At 39.5% G+C, this 16,705-nt stretch overlaps 2 protein-coding genes across 2 annotated transcripts in view; one reads left to right on the top strand and one right to left on the bottom strand.

The window, feature by feature from the left end:
- The window catches only part of LOC117996471 (23 kDa integral membrane protein-like), a 191,256-nt gene that overhangs the window by 85,916 nt on the left and 88,635 nt on the right, over nt 1-16,705 (bottom strand). The gene's annotated exons all lie outside the window — the stretch shown is intronic.
- On the top strand, nt 104-11,962 carry BBS1 (Bardet-Biedl syndrome 1). The gene is made up of 11 exons (XM_034984041.2): nt 104-389; nt 682-900; nt 1,866-2,168; nt 2,712-2,800; nt 3,879-4,032; nt 4,273-4,432; nt 5,772-5,840; nt 6,557-6,721; nt 8,026-8,159; nt 8,911-9,045; nt 9,651-11,962. Exons 1-11 carry the CDS (start codon nt 228-230, stop codon nt 9,909-9,911), a joined length of 1,851 nt encoding a protein of 616 aa, XP_034839932.1. The 5' UTR covers nt 104-227; the 3' UTR covers nt 9,912-11,962.

Raw genomic sequence — 16,705 nt, 5'->3', positions numbered from 1 at the left:
AATTTTTTCATTTCGGTTTGATTAAAAATAATATATAGGGAAACTGTGTTTCTAGAATGGTAACCCTGTTTCTGTCAGTTGATTTTGATTGGTTCATGGTTGTCATGTGAATAAAATGTAAACAAAAAGTTGCCGATAATTTTATTTACAAAATGTGCACACATTAATTTATTAACTGAATAAAATGTGTTGTGATATCGGCTTTGAAATTCAGTGATTAGTGAAATATGGGAGGCATGAGCAGATGGCTAGACGTGGAGGCGGGAACTGACGACATAGACATCAATACGCTACCGTCGAACATAGCACTTGTCGATTTACAAAATGACAATGAATTTAAACTTGTGGTTGGTGATTTGGGACGAGGAGAAGAGGGGCCTAGACTTAAGGTATACAAATGACTTAGTTTTGTACTGACCAAGAAAGGTTTTAGGGTTCCGTACATTAATAGGAACCCTTATATGACTTATATCCTTCACTTTGTTGTCTGTCTGTTAAGACCCTTTTTTTAAATTCAGATACAAGTTAGTCCATGATTGCAATCTCACCTGGTGGTAAGTGATGATGCAGTCTAAGATAGAAGCGGACTAACCTGAACCCAGGATATCCCACTAATAAGACCACAGTGCTTACCACTGTGCCAGAATAATAATCTGAAATAGCTATGTTTTTATATTACAGATATTCAAAGGTGCAATGCAGGTATCCGACATAGCATTACCAGATCTGCCGCTAAGTGTGGTGAGCCTGTACACCAGTGAGACTTCCCCTCGGAGCATGCCTCTGATAGCCGTGGCGTTCAGCACATGTGTGTATGTTTACAGGAACTTGAAGCTATTCTATAAATATTTCCTGCCCACTGTTGAACTGAATGCCAGTGAGATGGAGGTTTGGAAACAGGTAGATTTTTGAAAATCTAAATATATATATATGGAGCAAGTCAAAGCTTGGATTTGACTCGCTCCAGCAATGCACGGGGCTGCAATGGCATGTATAGTATGGTATACAAACATTGTAAATTGAAAAATTAAAAAGATCAACCGCAGAGTTTCTTGCTGGTTCTTCTCAGTAGGAACGGCATTCCGAACCAGTGGTAAATTAAACTATCTGATGATTCATAAGCACTTGTAAAAGTTTACTTGAATAAAAATTTATTCTATTCTATTCTATTCTATAAAAGGAAAATGTGACTGACTGACTAACTGATCTATCAATGCTCAGTCTAAGCTGCTAGGGGTATTCAAAGTCTATCAGTAGGGCATACACACTCACTAAGAAAGGACACACTTCAGACAGGACAACAAAAGGACTATACAGACACACACTTTCGCATTTCTAATAGTAGCTGATGCTCGCGACTTCGTCCGCGTGGAATACACAAACTTCAACCCCCTATTTCACCCCCCTTAGGGGTTGAATTTTCAAAAATCATTTCTTAGCGAAGGCCTACGTCATAATAGCTATCTGCATGCCAAATTTCAGCCCGATCCATCCAGTAGTTTGAGCTGTGCGTTGATAGATCTGTCAGTCAGTCACCTTTTCTTTTTATATATTACTAGCTTATGCTCGCGACTTCGTCCGCGTGGACTACAAAATTTCAAAACCCTATTTCACCCCCTTAGGAGTTGAATTTTCAAAAATCCTTTCTTAGCGGATGCCTACGTCATAATAGATAATATCTGCATGCCAAATTTCAGCCCGATCCGTCCAGTAGTTTGAGCTGTGCGTTGATAGATCAGTCAGTCAGTCAGTCAGTTATTCAGTCAGTCAGTCAGTCAGTCACCTTTTCCTTTTATATATATATATAAGATAAGATGGATTTAAGATTAGTATGGATTGCTTATCAAAATTTCTTTGTTTTCCAGTTAACCAATCCAGCGAATCACAAAGAAGAAACAATATTAACACTCACTGAAAGCCTTCACAACATGCCACAAAAGATTCTAAGCATACAGTCTCGTGATTTCCTCTCATTAACTCTAGAACAGCAGATGGAGTTTCTGGAAAACTCCACAGATCTACCCAAGAAACGGCACAGAGAGATAGCGTGTGTTACGACTTTAAGAATGAGCTCTGTTGATAAGTACTCTGTGAGCTGCTTGGTAGTGGGAACTGAAGATGGGGAAATTATAGTGTTGGATCCACAGACTTTTACTCAGATTTGTTTGGTGAGTTACATTAAATTGTACTAGCTGGTGGCTGGTTAAGTTTTTAAAAATCCCTTGGAAACATTGTTTTTCCGGTTTAAAATTGCCTAGGTCTGTCTTTGGAATGCATGACAACTTTTTACTGAATTTTGGTTTTTCAAAAATTCTGGTGGAATTTTTTGATTTTCGGCACACAAATAACTTAGAGTACCCGGCAGGAAATATTGTACATCGACCTTTAGAAAGAGAGTTTGTGAAGAGAGAGCAGTTTCGTAGAGTGTTGTCTCTGTCGTTGCGACCGACAAAACGTCACATAGGTATGAGTAACAGCGACAACGCTCTACAAAGCCGAAATCTTATTGTAAAGGTTGATGTACAATATTTCTTGTCGGCTACTGTATGTCCAGAATGCAAGCTATCTCTGTACCAAATTTCGTAAAAATTGATTTAAAAGGCTGAAAAGGTAAGGCAGACATACATACACTTGGATTTATATTTATTAGTATGGATGATTATTTAATTTTAAATTTAAATAAAAAGTAAAAAAATTGTAATTAAATACAGGTAAAGCTGTGTATGGTGAAAAAGACACCATACCAAATGGTAGCTACGGGACTTTATAATGTAGACTACAGGATCACTGTAGCCACAAGGTGAACTGATTGTATTTATTGCTTTTTGCACTAAAGCACAACACACACCTGCAGAGTGCAGTGGAATCAAGATGCACAGTCATTTTTTAATAACACCTAAAACTAAGCTTTATTGTGGCATAGACACACACACAGCAATAGTTAACAAATATCACGTTCACAACCAAGCCTTACCTGGCGAGCTATTCTTTTCATTATCAATTTAAAAAAATGTTTATTTATTCCATCATACAATTTTCCTATTAGAAACAAACCTTCAATTAAATGTTTTCATGGTTTATTTTTCTTTTTCTTTCATAATCTGCTTTAAGCACCTAATATATCTTTTTTATGATATGTTAGGTGCTTTACGTCAGATTTTATTTTTCTCTTTGTTGCAATTTGGCTGTCCTTTTTTCAAAATATTAATTTTAATCGTATTTCAAAGTCAAAGATGTTATAAAACTCTAGATAGGCAAAGCTAAAATACAAATGTGTATTTTAAATAGACTGCCAAAATTATACCCTTCCTTTTGGCTTTTCCATAGTCGGGTAAAACGTGAAACGTGAAGCAAACTCATGCGCGTAACAGCACAGACTGCATGGATAGTCGTGCGATATTTACGCGCCTAGGGGTAAAAGGACACCTACCGATGGCCGACAATCACCGCCAACATAGTCCGCCGACATCATAGTTCTAAAAATCACCGTGGGACTTCTTTCATGAAAAGGACTTTAACTAGGCCCGGCCGGAGCATTCCACCACGGAGGCGTCTTTCTCTAGTTCGTGCATTCCACAGACCAGAGATGAAATGAAAATGAAATGAAAATCTTTTTTTATTCGTATAAACTTTTACAAGTGCTTACGAATAGTCGGATGCATCTACCACTGGTTCGGAATGCCTTTCCTGCCGAGAAGAACCAGCAAGAAACTCGGCGGTTGCTCTTTTCAAATATTTGATATAGGTACAAAATTATGCCATGTATAAAATAGTATTTGCAGTCTTGTGCGTTGCTGGAACGAGCTGCAGGTCAAAAAAAATAAAAAATAAAAAAATAAAAAATAAAAAAAATATACAAAGTAAATGTCGCTTTCCAGAGAGAAAAGCGTTTGTCTAGTGAAGAGGAACTGGAAGGAGGGTCGTCAGCTCTTCAGCACAGAAGCACATATAGTTGCCATTGAGGTATTGACTGCAGACAGCAGTGTCATAGTGATATGCACCGACAATACGCTCACTTGTTATAGCAAGAAGGTAAGGTATAATTAATATTCAAATCAAATCAATTCGTTTGTTCAAAATACGAGATACTGACTGATCTATCAACGCACAGCTCAAACTACTGGACGGATCAGGCTGAAATTTCGCATGCAGATAGCTATTATGACGAAGGCATCCGCTAAGAAAGAGTTTTTGTAAATTCAACCCCTTAGGGGGTGAAATAGGGGTTTGAAATGTCGCGAGCATAAGCTAGTCTTTCATAATCTGTTTCAGGGCAAAAGGCAATGGTTGGTGAGCCTGGAACACCGCCCAGTGGCAATGATTCTAGTACCAATTCTGCATTTGGGTGTAACGTTGGTCGCCGTGGCACTCGCGTCGGGGCATTTATATCTGTATGATGGAAAAGCTACACGGGACACCATGTTCTTGAGAGGTAGGACCATCATCATCTCAACCCATGGCCAGCCCTGTACTGAGCAAGGAAAATTTATAGACTACCAGCTGATGTCCGCGACTTCGCCCACGTGGATTTAGGTTTTTAAAAATCCCGACGGAACCCTTTGCTTTTCCGAAATAAAAAGTAGCCATGTCAATTTCCGAGACCTAAGCTATCTCTGTACCAAATTTCGTACAAATCGGTTAAGCGGATGGGCCTTTAAGAATCCCGTGGGAACTCTTTGATTTTCAAGGACAGAATGTAGCCTAGGACCGTCCCCAGGCCAAGCTAACTCTGTACCGAATTTCATCAAAATCGGTTAAACTGTTGGGCAGTGAAAAGCTAGCAGACAGACGGACAGACAGACACACTTTCGCATTTATAATATTAGTGTGATATCTTATCTGCGGAAAGAAGGTAGTATAACGCTCTCTCTGTTACGCAATCCCATATTGATGATGGAAGAAAAAATCTCAGTGGGCGTTGACCACTTTGAGTCACCAACCAATCAACGCCATGTCCTTAAAAGGTAGGATCAATCCATCGCCAGTCCACTACTGAGTACGGGTCTTCTCTCAAAATGAGAAGGGCTAGGATTCACCTTTGACGACCTCCCTGGCGCAGTGGTAAGCGCTGTGGTCTTATTAGTGGGAGGTCCCGGGTTCGTGACTGGCAGGGATTTTGAATTTTATAATTTCTAAATTTCTGGTCTGGTCTGGTGGGAGGCTTCGGCCGTGGCTAGTTACCACCCTACCGGGAAAGCCGTGCCGCCAAGCGATTTAGTGTTCCGGTATGATGCCGTGTAGAAACCCAAGGGGCATAGGTTTATTAAAAACTGCCATACCCCTTCCAGGTTAGCCCACTTCCATCTTAGACTGCATCGTCACTTACCACCAGGTGAGATTGCAGTCAAGGGCGAACTTGTATCTGAATAAAAATAAATTTAAAAAAACCACCAGTCACCACACTGGATTATAACTACACAAATACGGATTGGAACTCTTAATTTTCCTGGATAAAAAGTATCCTTCCCCGAGATGTAAGCTAACTCCTATCAAATTTCATCACAATCAGTTGTACTGTTGTGCCGTGAGAAGCTAGCAGACAAACAGACAGACAGGCAGACAGACAGACAGACAGACACCCTTTAGCATTTATAATATTAGTATGGAATGGATGGACTACTCAGCAAATGATATTTAGTTGCTAATTTTAAATCCGAAATTAAAAATCCGGGAAATCCGTGCCCGACATCGAACTCTGCGACATAGAAGCATGTGTGTCTGTCTATCTGTTACCTTTTTACGGCTCAACCGTTGGTTGATATTCATTTCAGATGTGGTGTCCGTGATGAAGTTTGGACAACTTGGTCAAGAGGAGCATGTGTTTATCATCGTCACAGCTAGTGAGTATTGAAATATCCAATATTATTAATCCTTAATTCGACAAACAATTTTAGACTTGCCTTTACACAAGTTTAAAAAATCTATTAAAAGTATGCTCCTAAAAAAAAGCATTTTAATTTTTTTAATAATAACAATTTATTTATTTGAATTTAAACACCAGAACGAGTCATATTATACAGTCGAAGAGTATGTAAACGATAAAAAAAGCTTGGATTTGACTCGCTCCAGCAATGCACGGGGCTGCAATGGCTTGTACAGTTTGGTATAATAACATTGTAAATTGAAAACTTAAAAAGAGCAACCGCCGTGTTTCTTGCTAGTTCTTCGCGGTAAGAACGGCATACCGAACCAGTGGTAAATTAAACTAGTTGACGATTCAAAAGCACTTGTAAAAGTTTACTTGAATAATAACATATTCTATTCTATTCTATTCACTGCTGCTATCAGCGCCAAAATGACAAAAATCAAGTTGTCTCAAAAACAGTTCAGCAATCACAGATCCAGTGTGTACAATATTAGATTACAACATGGGGTTATTCAAGGGGTGGACCAACAAATTCGGCAACGCATAGGTGGTTCCTCTGGTACTGCAAATGTTCATGGGCGGCGGTAATCACTTAACATCAGGTGACCCGCCTGCTCGTTTACTCGCCATTTTTATATATAAAAAATAATTAATAGGTCAGTGATTGACCCTATAATAAATCCTTTACAGATGGTAATCTGATGCTAAAGATCTTAAAGAGGACTGCCGATTTCAACGCGCATGCGGCGGGAATCGAACCCACTGGCTCCACCGTCGCACAGAAGCCCTGGCTCATACCCAAGAAGTCTAAGTTGTTTCTGGAACAATCTGCGAGGGAAAGAGAAAACGCTATAGGTATAAATCCTACCGGCTGCGCCATGTAACGTTTAATGAAACTCTTGTCTGAGAAGTCGATGGTTATTTATTTATTTTTCTTAAAACTAATTTACTTAGTATATTAATAATTATTTAATTCACACACAATGCAAATACAACGTTCTCGTCCCGAGTATGATCTTAAAGTCACAATGACGTATATGTCGGCAGAGAGCTTTAGGATCGTCGTATTTCCTTCTATTGGGCGTTTATCTACAGGGTTATTATGTTGGCTTAATAGGAACGCGGGATACGATTCTACACAAGTACACAAGTCGTTTCTCTTACCATCTTCAAACCATGTTGTTTTTCTTACGTGTCCATGGTAACCCAGATTGTGTCATAATGCGTAGACTCGATCAACGCCACTAGACAACGTTTGCGTCCCGATTACTGCCGAGTATCTCCGACATAATAAATCATTTGTCACTTCAACATTGACATTTGGCATAGAGTAACATTGTGGCTAATTACGTTGTACACACTTTCTAAACTAAACTTAAACGGCTCGTCTAAATCTATTGCTATCCCTTTCATAATGTTGCTTGCGGAAAAGGATAGCACTAGATTTAGACCTGTTAATTTAGTTTAGTTTAGAGATTGTGTACAAGAGAATCAGCCCCATTGTGCTACAAAATATAAATAGAGTTTTTACTACTTCAAGAACTTGAAATAAACTTAAGCAGAGAAAGGCAATACGACCTGGTGGGAATGATAATGCAGCCTAAGATGAAACGCCCCGTTCTACCCCTTCGTATGATGGGGGTGGTGGACCATGCAAACCGGCAGATAAATATTTTTGCGATAACAAACACGTGGGGCGCATTATACACTATTATTATCTAAAGCGCTCGAGTATTTCTTTGTAACTATATTTTTTTTTACATTTTTGAAAACCTGTATGCGCTCTCCCCACCAGTGAAAGGGATAAAGTCAAAGTCAAATGATTTATTCAAAATAGGTAATAAATTACTCGTATTGATAGTCTGGTATGGTGTTACATTTGTAAGATATAGTGGTGATAATTATTACGCAAACTTAAAACTAAAGCTACGAGGGTTCCAAACGCGCCCAGGTCCGAGAAGAGCCCACAACAAACTCAGCCGGGTGATTACATCATATAACCTTTTTTTCTTTTTAGCACCTAATCGTCACAATCCAATAGGTCCCCACGCGACGCTCGAATAAATCCCTATTTAGCATCTTTGGCTCTGCTACTATTAAAAATATTATCTTTGGCTTTAAAAAGTTTTTTAACGTATTTTCAATTTTGTGTTTTATAGCAATGCATGAAAGCTTTCAACACGAGTTGAACAGGCTACGTCTGTTTGCTGCAAGAACATTATTAGAAGCACACACCAAGTCTGATAATTTCGTAGGAGCGGGGGCCATGGAGCCTATAACACTGTCTGCTGAGGTAGGTATCCTTTATTTAACCCTAGTTAGCCCTTGATTGATTTAGATTCGAAGCTCAACTAAATTTTAGAGTATTCGCATCTTTTTCTTATCAATGTAATAAAAAACCGCCCAAGTGCGAGTCGGATTTGCGCACGAAGTGTTCCGTACCAATTACTACCCCTACTATAAATGCGAAAGTGTGTTTGTTGAACCTTCCGTGTGTGAGTTCGACTCGTATTTGACTGGTTTTCACTTGAGATTTCGAATACAGTACGTGACATAAAAATAATGTATATCGGCCATTTCGGCTTTGTAGAGCGTTGTACCTATATGACGTTTTGTCGGTCTCTCAATGTCTCTCTGTCTTTGAGATGTTTGTCTGTCTCTGTCGTTGAGACCGACAAAACGTCATATACAGTGCGACAAGGCTCTCTTGGCACTTGAATGACATTGACAAGGGGGCGCTGTTGGAGAACAAAAGCTTAGAATTTTCAAACAAGAACAAAGGGGATGCTTGACGGCAACGTTAGTTCCCATTTTCGCCACGCGCCAAGATAGCCTATTGTCGCACTGTAAGTATGAGTGACAGAGACAATGCTCTACAAATCCGCTTTCTCCTCCTAAAGGTAGATGTACATTATTTTCTGCCGCGTACTGTACGTAATTTTTTTTTTTTTTTTTAAAGAATATTAGCCATATTAAATGACTAATATTCCCCTTTCCTTTGATTTTCTACTTTCTTTTGCATATTCAACTTTATGTCTGACTAGGTGGAAGGCTTGGGCCCAGTGTTCCGTGTGACGCTGGTAGTGGACAATACGTCGACGGACAAGGCGGTGATTGGCCTCTCCGTACTGTTCCACGTCCACTCTACCAGTTACAAGGTCTACAACCCTTATATTAAGGTGCGTCATATGTATTTTGTGTAAATTACTTTTTATCAATTTTTTAGCCTGTTGATTTTTTGGTTTCCCTATCTCAAAAGAAACGTTTATAGGATCACTTCGGTGTCCGTCTGTCTGTCTATCTGCGTCTAACTTTGGGTTCTGAAGGTGCTGAAATGGTGACCTCGCACCGGGAAGCCCTCCCACAGGTGGAGGGAAATATCAAGCAAGTCGCAGGGAGCTAGATTCAGGCGGTGCAAAACCGTGGCGTGTGGAAGTCCCTACGACGTGATGGAAGGACAAACCAACAAACATACATGTGACATAAAATTAGGTAGTGAAAGTTCGCAAAATAGCCATCTTTTTTCCTTCAACGATGTAGAGCTATACACAAACTAAGTTTCAAACAGCCGTACTCAGATTCGCTTAATCGTTACTTAAGTTAAAACGAGACAGAGCGAGCTATATCTTTCACATAAATCTGTCTCGTTTTAACTTAATCTTAAGTAACAATTAACGACTTTGAGTACTCTCGGGCTTAAGTCAACAACCCATTGTTGTATAGAAACTTTGACAGTGAAATCGCCTAAAAAAGAAAAAGTTAAACCAAAAATCCTTTCTTGTAGGTACCACTTCTGGGACCAGGCAACCAAATAAAATTCCCCACCAAAATAGAAGAGATCTTCAACGAAAATGTAAACCCGGATCTATTCTTCCGCAACGTCACAGGTCAAGCAGGGGAGGGCTCGTTGATCAAAGTGCTTCTCCTGAAGGAGGGGAAGTCGAACCCCGTACTAGCGGCGACTGTTAGCATGCCGCCCACTGATCCTATGATGATACCGTATGATAAGATACAGACGACGGGTTTTGGGCAAAATGATAAATAAATGAAGTTTTACGTAAAAGAGATTGCCCATTTTCTTAGGAGCTTTGGGCCCCCCCTAATATAATTGTTATGTCAGTTATGTCACCATGGTTTTAATTTTATTTTGTAGACAAATAATTAACTCTTTATATTCTGCAAACGATTTATATTTATTCACCCTGGTTATAAAGAAATCTTATTTTTTATATTGCTGATATTGAGGTTATATTTAATTAATACTTCTTCAAAATAAATGCATGTTTACGATTCTAACTGTAATTGTGGATATTTTCAATAAAAGAGTGTAAGAAAGTCGTTATAAAACATAATCGTAAAAAAATAACACATTTAAAAAATAAATAAATTAAGTTTTAACACGACGCCACAAAAGAGGGCGTTCACGGGCGATCTCTCTCTCTCAATCAATCAATCAATCAATCTCTTATAGTTTTTTTTTTCGGCAAACCCCCTGATATTTATATATCAGGGCCTTTGAGTGTCGGTAAATTAAATTTTCTTTGATCTTTGACAGAAATATAATTGAAATGTATGTCTATAATTTCGAAACAACCTCATATTAAGCTCGATTATAAGTACCTACGTCTATCGATATTAATAACCAAAAGACGTTGGGGTTCCAAGGTGCTGAAGTGCCGACCTCTCACCGGAAAGCACAGCGTTGGAAGACCCTTCACTCACAGACCCGTCACAGGACGGACGATATCAGGCGAGTCGCAAGGAGCCGCTGGATTCCCTACAAGAGACCTATGTCCAGCTGTGGTCTATCGGTTGTTGTTGTTGATGAGTACCTATTCAAACGAGAGTCAAACCACGTTTGTATGGAGCGCGTGACGGTGATACCCATGCGGGGATCCACCGTTGTGGGCGCGATGGGCACGCCCACAACCCTAATAGAAACCTAAAATATGTCACTGGCCCACGGACCAAGGGGTCCCACGAAGCTCGAGGGCCGGGGGCCGAAAGAAAAATTTATTTTCGGGGGTTGCCTTAAAGAAAACAATGCGCCTTCCATAGGCAAGATTGTAAAAAAAATCGCGCTCGCGAATAAAAGCCGACTCGCACTTGGCTGATTTTTGGGTGGCGGTGCCCACAACCTTTTTTGAGGGCTGCTGGATCCGCGCCTAGTTACCCCTCTTAGCGAATGCTCTTCGGCCTTCGCCAAAGTCACGGACAGTCGATAAGCGATAACAATATCCTTTACGATAACTCAATCACTATAATCCTCCGTAATATAAATAAGCCACTTTTTGCTACTTATTATACCTATCTGGGATCTGGCCAAATCATTGACTTATAGGCCATAAGTTATGGTATGGCTAAACCGATTAACGACAGAATTTGAAGTCTGCATTATATGGAGGACATATACAAATTCTCCAAAATAAACTAAATCGAGGCTTAAAAGTAGTGGTGTGGTATCCATTTCACAATGTTCCCTGCGAAAAAAGATAGCAAAAGGTAAAGCCTGACCAGAAAAACAAAATACTTAGGTACCTCGCCGCATGTTGCGAAAATCCCTTAGAAGTTAGAACATGAGACTAATTTATTTATACAAGACCGTATACTAGTGACCATAAACCATATTATAGTTACTAGCGGCACTCCTGAACCTAGAGCAAGTTTTTTATATTTCTGGTCAGGCTTTACATTCTGACAAAAGTACCAAAAACTCTACCGTAGTGGACAGTCATAGTCTAATCTAAGTGGACAGTGTATATGAATTACAGTGCGACAAGCATAGGCTCTCTTGGCACTTGAATGACATTGACAGGGGGCGCTGTTGGAGAACAAAGGCTTAGAATATTCAAACAAGAACAAAGGCGACACTTGACGGCAACGTTAGTTCCGATTTTCGAAACGCGCCAAGATAGCCTAGATGTTGCACTGTATGAATAAGTTGCAGCAGTCAGCACGCGTCTTTAGTTCGATTGTACTTAACTCTGTAACTGTCTGTCCGTAACTACGTTGAGTAGACCTATCACAGCAGCTGCCAGTGTCGCGGTCGCATGACGCACATAGGAACCAATCATGATCCTGCTAATTTATTTGGTTGAATTTTAGCGTTTAAGGTGACGCAGGACGCTCGACCTAAGTTGGCAGCGCACGTGGGTAACATGTTTGCTTTTCACTTGACATTGTATGAGAAAGTTGAGAGGCACGATGATTTTCACCGAAATCAAGCGCGCGAAAAGGGTTTAGGAAAAGTATTTTTGAGAAAAAACTGCTGAATTTATGTTTGCAAAGTAAAGTTATTTCAACTAATGAATAAATAAACTACGTCTAATGATAAATTGTTTTAGAATTTTCATATCCCTAATCTTATTTATTTACGACCAAAGTTGTCATTAATTTAGTGTTAAAATAGGAATCTTTAGAGCCTCGTAACTTTTAAATCAATATTTTTTTCAATGTTTTATATATCAATAAACCTAGATAATGACGAGATAAATCGATATAATTCTTAGTTTTGTGCGTACAATATCGAATATTGTTGTAATTTCCCTCCTACGTTTGTATGAAGAAAGCAACGAACTGAGTCCCCTTAAACTACCGTGAGTCATTTCGATTCTAAATAATATCTGTCCCGGCTGTACTCACGTGTTTAGTGCGAGCGGACGACTCCCTTGAAAAAGGACCCCGGATGGGTTCGAAACTAGTCGGGCTAACGTCGACTAAACACGTGAGTACAGCCGGGACAGATATTATTTGGTTGAAGTGGAATTTTAACTGACCTGCTTTTATGGTTTCTATTATCGAATGACAAAACGCGTCTTCTATGTTTTATCATTCGCTGGTCTTAAGTAGGTTCAAGCAAGACACATGCATTATGTTAAAAAATGCATTCTGCAAAAATTCCATTTTGTAAAATGGCTGACTGATAAGAAGCCTCCGTTCGATATCACATAATCTCATAATCCAACATACCTATCCATCACGCTTATCAATTTCACAGGTAGATTTTGTTACGGTAGGTACCGAAGCGAAAAATTCCACGATCGATTCCCTATTTAGACCTATCACTATGCATCCTTATTCCTTCTTCTTTTGTCCTGGGTTTCTTTTCCGCACTTAGACCATAGAGTAAGCAGAGGCGGATTAAATGTCGAGAGCGCTCTAGGCAAGCGCTTCATATAGGCTCCCCACTAACAGCCATATTAATTTTTTTACTACTAACTTTGAAAGGACAAGGAATTATCTCATTGCATAGCTGGTAGTTAGTGATTATATTTATGTGAACGACTGAAGAACATCACGTCATGACACTTTGCTTTATAATAAACTAGCTGATGCCCACGACTTGTCCGCGTGGATTTAGGTTTTAAAAAATCCTGTGGGAACTCATAAATTTTCCAGGATAAAAAGTAGCCTATGTCCTTCCATGGGTTGCAAGCTACCTCTGTACCAAATTTCGTCAAAATCGGTTGAATGGTTGAGCCGTGAAAAGCTAGCAGACAGACAGACAGATAGACAGACACACTTTCTCATTTATAATATTAGTATGGACAAGCTGCCCCGGCAAACTTTGTACCTCAACAGTCAATTCTTTTTCAGGCAATTTTTTAAATTGTTCTCTCCGTAAGAACCATCCTCGTACTTCAAGGAATATTATAAAAAAAGAATTAGCGAAATCGGTTCAGCTGTTCTCGAGATTTGCGATCAGCAACATATTCAGCGATTCATCCATACTAATACTAATATTATAAATGCGAAAGTGCGTCTGTGTGTCTGTCTGTCTGCTAGCTTTTCACGGCTTAACCGTTCAACCGATTTTGACGAAATTTGGTACAAAGGTAGCTAGTATTACCCGGGGAAGGACATAGGCTACTTTTTATCCCGGAAAATTTAAGAGTTCCCACAGGATTTTTAAAAACCTAAATCCACGCGGACGAAGTCGCGGGCTTCAGCTAGTTTTTATATATAGAGAAAAAATAACGATCCCGCCGGAAAATCCGCGAAGTTCAGCCAGTATCCATATTGTACCTACTAACTTAGCAGTGGCGTGCATAGGGTTCATAGCCAGGATTAAGCAGTTGTTAAACAAGAACCTATTTACAAGCAGGTTCTAAAGGAAAGGCATTCATCCATTATGAGGGTAGGAGTGATTTTATGCCTCTATGAACTGCACGCAACTAGTACTAAAATGGGACTTTCATATAGGTGTGCCAGGGGTGTGCCCGGCGAAATATTCCATTAGATAAGCTCTTAATATAGCGATAAACGCACTTGAGATGACCTATTTTATGTTGTCGCCGATTACCAAGTACAGTCAGAAACAAAGATAGGTTCGCACTAGTACAAGCGACTATGGACGGGTGCAAACCTAGCTTTGGTGCTGACCCTACCATAGAAATCATAATAATTTAATTTCTGTGTTTAGGAGGCTTCGGCCGTGGTTACTTACCACTCTACCGGCGAAGTGGTATCTAGCCAAGCTATTTAGATAAATCTACAATTTCTTTTAAAAAAACTTTACAAAAATATGTTTTAGAAAGCCAAAAATCACAGGGTTAAACGACTATTCCAGATCTTACACGCACTACAACACACGATACTTATCTCTGACTATACTACACTATGTCATATTATAATATACTACTTATTCTATATTATGGTGGTCAAGTGGTCAACCAAAAGATTTTTTAGTTCCCTGCAGGTAGTCTACACAAACAGAATAATGGCATTCCATACATCAAAAACATGTCGTACCTACACTTTGTATGTGTATAAGTTTACATGTGTTTAAGTATATATGTAATACCCTATATGTATATATATATCATATTTATTACTCTACTAATAATGAAGTTTTTTATTTTTATTTTAGTTGATTTTTATATTATAGAGAACACTTTCGTTGTCGGGTCGTGACACTAGGGCTCTGCCTGAAAATCAGCGCTGCAGTAGTCAAACACTGCAGCATCATGCTGAGGCAGTAGCCTTTTCAGCTCAAACAAGACATCATTTTTCTTTTTAGTACTGTCGAGCTCGTAGTTTTAAGCTTACCTAGTTTTAATTTTTTTAATTTGTAACATTTGGTTTGTATGTTTTGCTTTTTTTTTTTTTGTATTTTCTTGTTTTGTGAGCTGAATAAACTTTTATTTATTTATTTATTATTTATTTATAAATAAATAATCGTTTATTTGGGATAAGAGCGATACAGAAGGTATAAGTATCTACGCGACAGGTCGAGATGGCAATCGGGGTATGAGGCGGGGAAACACCCCTCATACACGCACGTCACCCGCGCAATCTCGCATCGAGTTAGCGCGGGGGCTGTGCAGGGTGTCTTCACCGCGATTGCAATCTTACGTACCTACATCGACCTTTAGAAAGAGATATATATAGCGGTTTCGTAGAGCGTTGTCTCTGTCGCTGAGACCGACAAAACGTCACATAGGTATGAGTGACAGAGACAACGCTCTACAAAGCCGAAATCTCATTCTAAAGGTCGATATACAATATTTCTTGCCGATTACTGCAAACAACTTTAGCGTTGCGGTACGATGCCGCGTGGAAATCTATGGAGGTATAAAACTTGCAATGCCTTTTTTTTTTAATTCAGATACAAGTTAGCCCTTGACTGCAATCTCACCTGGTGGTAAGTGACGATGCAGTCTAAGATCGAAGCGGACTAACCTGGAAGGAGTATGGCAGTTCCCTCTTCCAAGTCAGCCCGCTTCCATCATACTGCATCATTACTTAACACCAGGTGAGATCGTAGTTTAGGCTTTAACTTGCATAACATGAATTTTATTCAAATAGTTCATAATCAAGCCAAGAGCGAGTCAGGCTCTTGCACCTACAGTGCGACAAGGCTATCTTGGCGCGTGGCGAAAATCGGAACTAATGTTGCCGTCAAGTGTCCCCTTTGTTCTTGTTTGAATATTCTGTCTTTGTTCTCCAACAGCGCCCCCCTGTCACTGTCATTCAAGTGCCAAGAAAGCCTTGTCGCACTGTAGGGTTCCGCACCTTGGAAGGATAGGTACGTGTAATTATTTTGTTGCAACGTTATACACCTGTGTCTGCGAGAGCACTTGAAGCCATTGGTTCTGCTGTTAACCTTTTGCCGGTCGTGGCGAATTGCCGTTCTTTTGGACGATAAGAGTGAGGGGATTGGTCCGAGCTATGAATAATCTATTGATAACTACTTATAAAATTCAGGATAATATCCATACTAATATTATAAACGCGAAAGTGTGCATGTCTGTCTGCTAGCCTTTCACGGCCCATCTGGTCAAGCGATTTTGACGTAATTTGGTACAGTGATAGCTTGCATCCCGGGGAAGGACATATGCTACTTTTCCCCGGAAAATCAAAGAGTTCCCACGGGATTTTTGAAAACCTAAATCCACGCGGACGAAGTCGCGGGCATCATCTAGTTATCAATAAGTTTTATATATACCATTACTTTTCACATTAATAATATTGATAGAGTTTTTATAACCACTTGTGGCACCTTGTGGTAGGTAGGTACTATTTGAAACGACTGTATTATATATATAGGGTTGTCACATACCTGCTTACTTAAATAAAATTCGTCTCACTGAATCTTTTAACCCAATTGTGCTACGCAAAGAGTAAATATCTAGCTATACACTCATCATCATGATTAAACTATCGCCGGTTCACTACAGAGTACGGGACTCCCCTCAGTATGAGAAGGATCAAGGGGATCTATTCACCAAGTTAAGCTAATTTTCCCTTTTTCGGGTTGCGCCACACATGACAGTTTGTTTCGGCGTTTTTTTTGCTTGAAGCGCCGGAATAACCAGCTCTTAGCTTTAAGGTGTGATG

This window comes from Maniola hyperantus, chromosome 3 (assembly GCF_902806685.2).
Source record: "Maniola hyperantus chromosome 3, iAphHyp1.2, whole genome shotgun sequence".
Classification (NCBI taxonomy): Eukaryota; Metazoa; Arthropoda; class Insecta; order Lepidoptera; family Nymphalidae; genus Maniola; species Maniola hyperantus.
The sequence above is the reverse complement of the archived record's forward strand: the minus strand, read 5'-3'. Positions and strand labels throughout refer to the sequence as shown.